This window comes from Coregonus lavaretus (assembly GCF_964263955.1).
Source record: "Coregonus lavaretus genome assembly, contig: HAP1_SCAFFOLD_5147, whole genome shotgun sequence".
NCBI classification, from domain to species: domain Eukaryota; kingdom Metazoa; phylum Chordata; class Actinopteri; order Salmoniformes; family Salmonidae; genus Coregonus; species Coregonus lavaretus.
The window spans coordinates 33,808-42,954 of NW_028166900.1; the positions used below are offsets into that span (position 1 = coordinate 33,808).

A 9,147-nucleotide genomic window follows, 5' to 3' on the forward strand; every position below is an offset into this window, starting at 1 on the left:
TTCAAAGGTCATTTTAGCTGCTGGGTCTTTTTTTTTAGGTTCAGGTTGAAGTTGACCCCCAGGCACAGATCTAGGATCTGTGGGATCTACCTTTACCATTATTCCTGAACTTGATCATTTTGGTTGGAAACCTCTAAAACAGACCACAGATCAGTCTCTAAAGGCATCTTCAGCCGTTCTGTTTCTTTGAAATGAAATCCTGTAAGTGTATGTGCTGACACATGCAGTCCGTGACCCAAATGGAACTCCTATTCCCTATATAGTGCACTGATTTGGACCAGAGCCCTGTGCACTAGATTGGGAATATTGGGATCACCGCACCTCCATAAACTGGATGAGATGGGAAGTGATCTCAAAACAAGGATTGGGAACAACCTATATTAAAAACTAAGGTCTGTTTTTTTTTTTATTTAATTATAATTATTAGAAATGTTATGTTGACTTTTTCCTAGATGTGTCTTTAAAAAAATATATTTGTCTAATTTAGTCCTACCATTCTTGTGTAGGCAGCTGAGATGAATGTGTTTTTTTTAGTTATTTGGGGTTATAGTTCAGAGATATTGCCATGCGTTCCAAATGGCTCCCTGTTTGATGCACTACTTTTGACCATGTATTTCCCCATAGGGCTCTGGTCAAAAGTAGTGCAGTATATAGGGAATAGGGTGCCATTTGGGACGTAGATATTTACAATGTGTAAATATAAAGATTTTATTGGAGTTTAAGTAATTGCTTGCTTGAAATAATCAGAGGTCCATGCGTTAGCATGTTCGGTAATGTTATATTTGGGGTCCAGAGTTTTTCTTAACCTCGTGACCCGACCTGGAAACACTCTGGACCCTAGTTATAGCTCATAACTGATATCTAGGGCCCAAGTTACAGTACATGTTTAGAAAAACTCCCTGGTCCTAGAAATATTACATGGCCAATATGAAAACACTCCCTAGCCAAAATAAATACATTTGATAAATAATCATGACACAAAGCCAAAATGCTCTGTTTGGAGAATCTTCTTCTTTTGAATGAATTTGCAGGGTTATTTTACCCTCTTATCCAAACTATATTAAAAAGAGTGGAGTCAATTCCATTTCAATGCCAGTCAACTAAACATTGGAGATTTGTCGATAGATGTCCTCTTCACTTATTTAACTAGCCAAGAATGTAAATGGAATTGAACCCGGTTCTGGTCTTCTGTACAAAGTGATTACGTTGAAGTACACTTTGAGAAAGTGAACAGTGTGTATTGGGATGCAGAGTGGTCTCGGCCCAGATGCAGTGAAGCTTGGTATGGTTAAAAAATAAAATAAAAAAATGTGGTCCCCAAACTGTCTCCAATAAATAAAAAAACGACTTGTGTAAGATGGGGAGGGGAAAAAAACAATCAAACTGCATTGTCATTTGTTTCCCTCGGTCTGTCTCTGTGTACTAGTTATGTTACATTGTACATTTATAAGTACTGTCGAACATGTACAGTTTTTTTTTACTGGTAAACGGGATGTTCTCTTCTCTCAGGGGTTGCTGCTGTCTCCACTGACTCTTATCATTGTTCTACAGTCTGTTCCAGAACTACACGACAATCCAAAAATACAACAGAAATTCCCCAAACATTACACATTAGGGATGTACATGAATGATAACAAGCGTCTTCTTGCTTCATAAAGCTGGGAATCAACAACCCTGTTTCGTGTTTTTAAATCTGTTTCACCCCCTGAAGATTTCCCGCCCCATTGTATTAAATAAAGAATGATGAAGTAACAGTTGTACATTTAATTCGGATCAGGTACATAATACTTACAGGATACAACTGTCAGAAAAATAGACAAACTTCAAGGGCTAGCTAAACCTTGAGGGGGCTCTCGCTTGCTTGTTAAAGTACATAATAGTATTGCCAAGGTGAGGGATCTAAATAGGATTTAGCAAGCACCTCGTGGAACAAGTGTTGTGTGTAATATCAACACAACTTAAAAGGATCAGAACACTAACATACACATACATACAACCAAAAGAGACAAAATACTGCATTTACATGGTAAGGACAGGGTTATGGTGAAGTAGACGTTGCTGTAAAAGGTGTGTCTCTTGTAGCCTATACACAGCATTCTCTCTCAGAATCTTCAGGGTATGTCTTTAGTTCTAGAACATCTGGGCTGTGTTCTCTACGGCCATATTGTCCCTGGTAGTTAATTCCAATAGTCCTGTGAAGCCTGGCAATAGTTCCAGTCCAGAGCAGCCAGATACAAGGTGTGGTAAAGGTCGCCCCCTTGTGGAATAGAAAGAAGAGGCCCCAATATCTTGTTTTGTGTAGCAGAAGCTGAAGCAAACAAGTTATATACTTTTCTGTACATCTTACACAAGCCCCCCACTTGCAAAAAAAAAACACGTCATGGTAACCAATGTTTCAAACGCAATTCATGAGCTTCGTAAAAAGCTGTACTGTGACAAGGGATAGTATACCATAACATAGTCTTCAGCCGTATCACACAGAGTCCAAAGGGGATACAGGGACAATAGTGTAACAAAAAACGTACTGTTGTGTGTAATGTTAGTCCCAAGCAGTGTTAGTATAAAACAGTATGTGTGTATGTTTGGGTTGTGCTTGTCTGACACATATATATACCCTCCTCTACGCTCACCAGAGTCCTTCAACATGTTCCAACCACCTCCCATCAGCCTAGAAACTGGCTAGCCATAAGGCAGAACCGGCAAAAGCCCGGTGGGCTGGTCCAACGATTTCTAGTCCCAATCCGCCCCGGGACTGCACTCACCCCTCCATCCCACCGCCCAGTGTCCTGTCCTGTCCTATCATACCATGGTCTCCGACTCCGAGCCCTTCCCTGTGAAGAAGTCCCAGAAATAACTGGAATGACTAGGAGAGGGCTTCTCCCTCTCCTCCTGGGACGTCTGCCTCACCCAGACACTGTTATCCCCCTGTCCTCCCAGGCTGGAGCATGAGGCAGCCCCCAGGGTGAAGCTCAGATCTTCCCCCAGCGGGGCCCTCTGTTCCTGGGCCTGGAGGTGACTGTCCTCTGGGTGGACTCTGGAGCTGCTGGAGGGCTGGGCCAGACTCAGGAGGTTGTGGTGGGAGTGGAACGGTCTCATCTGGCCGATGGATTTGGACGGGATCACGTTGGAACCTGTGGAGGGAGAGATTTGTTACTTTGTTATTACTTTCCTCTTTTGTTTTCTAATGCTCCTCTATTGTTCTTCAAACAAGGGGGAGGGCCGATGACATCACGGATTCCCATCAGACCAACACCTTGAAGTTTGCAGTTGTGTCTAAAAAACACTATTTTGCTGAAAACCCTTTTTTTTTTTTACACTTAACTGCATGTACTCTTATCCAGAGCGACTTACAGGAGCAATTAGGGTTAAGTGCCTTGCTCAAGGGCACATCGACAGATTTTTCACCTAGTCGGCTCGGGGATAAGAACCAGCGACCTTTCGGTTACTGGCACTACGCTCTTAACCACTAAGCTACCTGCCGCCCTATGAGGTTTTGTTTTTCCAACAGGAAAAGTTCTAAAATAGCTGGAGTGCGTCTTTAACCCTAAGCCTAGCCATAACCATAGCAACAGAACGAATAAAGGTGTCCCCTTGTCACGATCGTCATGGAGAGACCAAGGCGCAGCGTTGAAGCTGAACATATTATATTTATTTAATGATCACACGATCAAAACAACAAACGAAAAACGTGACGTCTATGGTTTAAACACAAACCAACACGAACAAGAAACCACAAACACAAAGTGAAAGACAGACAGTTAAATATGGCTCCCAATCAGAGACAACCAGCTGACACTCGTTGCCTCTGATTGGGAGTCACTCAGGCCAACATAGATAGACAACGACTAGAACCTAAACAAAATAAACACCCTGGCTCAACATACGAGAGTCCCCAGAGCCAGGGCGTGACAGTACCCCCCCCCCCCCCCAAAGGCGCGGACTCCGACCGCGCCAACCAACCACAACAGGGGAGGGACCGGGTGGGCACTCCGCCTCAGTGGCGGATCCGGCTCCGGACATGACCCAGGCACGGGTTGTGCTGGACTGACGACGCGCACCCCTGGCTTGGTGCGTGGAGGAGGAACGGGCCTTACCAGGCTGACGACGCACACCGTAGGCTTGGTGCGTGGAGCAGGGACAGGCCGGACTGGGCTGACGAAGCACACCACTGACTTGGTGCGGGGAGCAGGAACAGGCCGAGCCGGGCTGACGAAGCGCACCACTGCCTTGGTGCGGGGAGCAGGAATGGGCCGGACCGGGCTGACGAAGCGCACCCCTGACTTGGTGCGGGGAGCAGGAATGGGCCGGACCGGGCTGACGAAGCGCACCCCTGACTTGGTGCGGGGAGCAGGAATGGGCCGGACCGGGCTGACGACGCGCACCACTGACTTGGTGCGGGGAGCAGGAATGGGCCGGACCGGGCTGACGACGCGCACCACTGACTTGGTGCGGGGAGCAGGAATGGGCCGGACCGGGCTGACGACGCGCACCACTGACTTGGTGCGGGGAGCAGGAATGGGCCGGACCGGGCTGACGACGCGCACCACTGACTTGGTGCGGGGAGCAGGAACGGGCCGGACCGGGCTGACGACGCGCACCACTGACTTGGTGCGGGGAGCAGGAACGGGCCGCGCCGGGCTGACGAAACGCACCACTGACTTGGTGGGAGTGGCAGGAACAGGCCGGACCGTACTGGGAACACACACCACTGGCCCTACGTGGGGATCAGGAACAGGCCGGACCGGACTGGCAACACACGCCAGTACCTCTCGCCGTGCCTCTACAACCTCCTTCCCCCTGGTGACCAGTGACTCCCGTAACCTGGCGGCCTCCTCTGCCAACCCGCTGGACCGCTCTATCGCGGCCTCCTGCTGCCCCGACGTCGTGAGCCCCCCCCTAAAAATTTTCTGGGGGTCTCTCCTCCCCGTGGGCCAGGCCTCCATCGTTCTCGCCCAACTCTCGCTCCTCTGTCTCCAACTCCCGCCATTCAGCTCCTCAATGGGCTTGACCCAGTCGAAGCTCTTCCTCAACTGGTCCCAAGTCCACCCTCTCTGCTCCTCACTAGGCTTGACCCAGTCGAGGTTGCCACGGAGATCTGCTAGCGATGGCTCCTGGACACGCTGCTTGGTCTGGTTTTGGTGGTTTCTTCTGTCACGATCGTCATGGAGAGACCAAGGCGCAGCGTTGAAGGTGAACATATTATATTTATTTAATGATCACACGATCAAAACAACAAACGAAAAACGTGACGTCTATGGTTTAAACACAAACCAACACGAACAAGAAACCACAAACACAAAGTGAAAGACAGACAGTTAAACATGGCTCCCAATCAGAGACAACCAGCTGACACTCGTTGCCTCTGATTGGGAGTCACTCAGGCCAACATAGATAGACAACGACTAGAACCTAAACAAAATAAACACCCTGGCTCAACATACGAGAGTCCCCAGAGCCAGGGCGTGACACCCCTCTATGACCCGTGACTTACATTTCTTGTTGTTGTGGTGTCGTAGGGCGTCCAGGTTAAAGAACACCTCACTGGTCAGGCTGCCGTCCCCGGGCCCGTCCGGGTTGAAGAGGGGCGAGGGGGGCTCCAGGGGGGACAGGTTATAGAGGGGCGAGGGGGGCTCCAGGGGGGACAGGTTATAGAGGGGCGAGGGGGTCTCCAGGGGGGACAGGTTATAGAGGGGCGAGGGGGGCTCCATGGGTGACAGGCTACCACTGGACACCCCCACAGAGTCCAGAGACACCCCCGTGTCCCGCCGACCCCCCGTAGAGTCTACTGTCCCCACCGCCAGGTGACTGTCACCGTGGGAGGGAGGAGAGTGAGGGGGAGAGGGAGGAGAGGGAGGAGGAGAGGGAGGAGGGGGAGAGGTAGGAGAGGGAGGGGGAGGAGGAGAGGGAGGAGGGGGAGCGGGAGGGGGAGGAAAGGGAGGGGGAGAGGGAGGAAAGGGAGGAGTGGGAGAGGGAGAGGGAGGGGGAGAGGGAGTAGGGGGGGGGGGGGGGGAGAGGGAGGAGGGGGAGAGGGAGAGGGGGGAAAGGGAGGAGTGGGAGCGGGAGGGGGAGGAAAGGGAGGGGGAGAGGGAGTAGAGGTGAGAGTATTTTATTATCCACGTTGCAGAAAGTCTTGCAGTGCTGGTGATAAAGATATATACACATACTCAATAAAACACACAACACTGGGATTCAGACACAACTGATGTGCTGATCCAGGACCAGTTTTGCCTTTTAGATCATAATAAATAAGAATAGACAAGGGGAACTACTCTGAGACTCTTTGTAAATATGGGCCCTGAAATACACCTACCTGAGTTTCCTGCGGAGGAGATAGTCGATGATGTCAGGATCTGTCTGAATGAGACTCATCAGCACCTCTTGCTGGAGCTCTGCTGACACCTGGGGAGAAGAGGACAGGAGATTTACACACACACACACACACCGCCTCCACCCCACCCCACCCCACCTCACACACACACACACACACACACACAAAACCCCCCCTTATGCACACTTCGTACCGTGAACAGTCGCCTGTAGTTCTGTATAAGGTGCAGGGTGACGTTGATGATGGCGGTGCTGTCCTCGATGCCATGGCGTGAGGACTCATCTCCCTGTCCCTCCGCCCCTTTCCCCCTGCAACAGGTTGGGACCAAAGATCACCGCCAGGTTGGTCGCTGTCATCTTGTTGCCTGGGAACTGCAGTGAGAGGGGAGAGAGGGGGGTTAGGGGGAATGACCACATATTAGGTCTACCTACTGTTCAGGCTAGGCTAGTTACAGTATAAGCTACAGAGACAGAGAGACAGAGAGAGAGAGAGGGACAGAGAGAGAGACAGAGAGAGAGAGAGAGACAGAGAGAGAGAGAGAGAGAGAGAGAGAGAGAGAGAGACAGAGAGGGACAGAGAGAGAGAGAGAGACAGAGAGAGAGAGAGAGAGAGAGAGAGAGAGAGAAGAGAGAGAGAGAGAGAGAGAGAGAGAGAGAGAGAGAGAGAGAGAGAGGAGAGAGAGAGAGAGAGAGTGTGACAGAGAGGGACAGAGAGAGAGAGAGAGAGAGAGAGAGAGAGAGAGAGGGGAGAGAGAGAGAGAGAGAGAGAGAGAGAGAGAGAGAGTGAGAGAGAGAGAGAGAGAGAGGAGTGACAGAGAGGGACAGAGAGAGAGAGAGAGAGACAGAGAGAGAGAGAGTGACAGAGAGGGACAGAGAGAGAGAGAGAGACAGAGAGAGAGACAGAGAGAGGGACAGAGAGAGAGAGAGAGAGAGAGAGAGAGAGAGAGAGAGAGAGAGAGAGAGAGAGAGAGAGAGAGATAGGCAGTGAGAGACAGAGACAAAAAGAGAGAGGGTTAAGAGGGTTAAGTTTGAACCCAAAATCCATTATGTTCTCTCCTCTTGAGTGTGAGAGAGAGAGAAGCTGACTTGTTGAGGATGGACAGATGCTGACAGAGAAAGACAGAAAAATAGAGAAGCAGACATAAGCTGACAGGGAAAGAGATAGACAGGTGAACAGAATGATAGACAGACACACACACACACAGTCTTGTACAGCTAACCTTGTGGGGACACACAATTCAATCACATTCAAAATCCTATTTTCCTTAACCCCTAACCCTAACCCTAACCTTAACCCAAAAACCTAACCTCATCCCTAAACCTAAACCTACCCCTAGCTCCTAACCCTAACCCTAAAACTAACCTAGCTCCTAACCCTTAACGTAATTCTAACACTAATTCTAACCTTAACCCTAAACCCCCTAGAAATATCATTTGACCTCATGGGGACCAACAAAATGTCCCCAGCTGGTCAAATGTTTTAGTTTAAACACGTCCACACACACACACACACACACACACACACACACACACACACACACACACACACACACACACACACACACACACACACACACACACACACACACACACACACACACACACACACACACACACACACACACACACACACACACACACACACAAACACACACTTGGACACTAACCACCTGGTCCTGTGGTCCCGTGGTGTCCTCTGCGTGGGTCTGTACGGTGTGTAACAGGGTGAGGAGGCGGAGCAGGGTATCACAGTTACAGGCCGGTAACAGGTAGAGCATCAGCTGCAGGTACTGGAACTGGTCTGTCCCTCGCAGAACTACAGGACAGAGACGGGTTAGATACCCACAGAGGAGACAGAGACGGGTTAGATACCCACAGAGGAGACAGAGACGGGTTAGATACCCACAGAGGAGACAGAGACTGGTTAGATACCCACAGAGGAGACAGAGACGGGTTAGATACCCACAGAGGAGACAGAGACGGGTTAGATACCCACAGAGGAGACAGAGACTGGTTAGATACGGTTGGCGTGGAGGAAGGCAGCGTAGAGCTCTCTGGGCAGTAGAGGGTCAGGGTGTGTGTGTGTGTGTGTGTGTCGTACGGTTGGCGTGGAGGAAGGCAGCGTAGAGCTCTCTGGGCAGTAGAGGTCAGGGTGTGTGTGTGTGTGTGTCGTACGGTTGGCGTGGAGGAAGGCAGCGTAGAGCTCTCTGGGCAGTAGAGGGTCAGGGTGTGTGTGTGTGTGTGTGTCGTACGGTTGGCGTGGAGGAAGGCAGCGTAGAGCTCTCTGGGCAGTAGAGGGTCAGGGTGTGTGTGTGTGTGTGTCGTACGGTTGGCGTGGAGGAAGGCAGCGTAGAGCTCTCTGGGCAGTAGAGGGTCAGGGTGTGTGTGTGTGTGTGTGTCGTACGGTTGGCGTGGAGGAAGGCAGCGTAGAGCTCTCTGGGCAGTAGAGGGTCAGGTGTGTGTGTGTGTGTGTGTCGTACGGTTGGCGTGGAGGAAGGCAGCGTAGAGCTCTCTGGGCAGTAGAGGGTCAGGGTGTGTGTGTGTGTGTGTGTCGTACGGTTGGCGTGGAGGAAGGCAGCGTAGAGCTCTCTGGGCAGTAGAGGGTCAGGGTGTGTGTGTGTGTGTGTGTCGTACGGTTGGCGTGGAGGAAGGCAGCGTAGAGCTCTCTGGGCAGTAGAGGGTCAGGGTGTGTGTGTGTGTGTGTCGTACGGTTGGCGTGGAGGAAGGCAGCGTAGAGCTCTCTGGGCAGTAGAGGGTCAGGGTGTGTGTGTGTGTGTGTGTCGTACGGTTGGCGTGGAGGAAGGCAGCGTAGAGCTCTCT

General features: G+C 50.7%; 1 protein-coding gene across 1 annotated transcript; it reads right to left on the reverse strand.

Moving 5' to 3' along the window:
- Positions 1-768: 768 nt before the first annotated feature.
- Positions 769-8,401, reverse strand: LOC311114130 (uncharacterized protein). The gene is made up of 6 exons (XM_084189408.1): positions 8,350-8,401; positions 7,995-8,143; positions 6,522-6,699; positions 6,311-6,399; positions 5,492-5,805; positions 769-3,131 (listed from the first exon to the last, which is right to left on the reverse strand). The coding sequence occupies exons 4-6, from the start codon at positions 6,367-6,369 to the stop codon at positions 2,800-2,802; spliced, it is 705 nt and encodes a 234-aa protein (XP_084045534.1). The 5' UTR covers positions 6,370-6,399; positions 6,522-6,699; positions 7,995-8,143; positions 8,350-8,401; the 3' UTR covers positions 769-2,799.
- Positions 8,402-9,147: the final 746 nt, after the last annotated feature.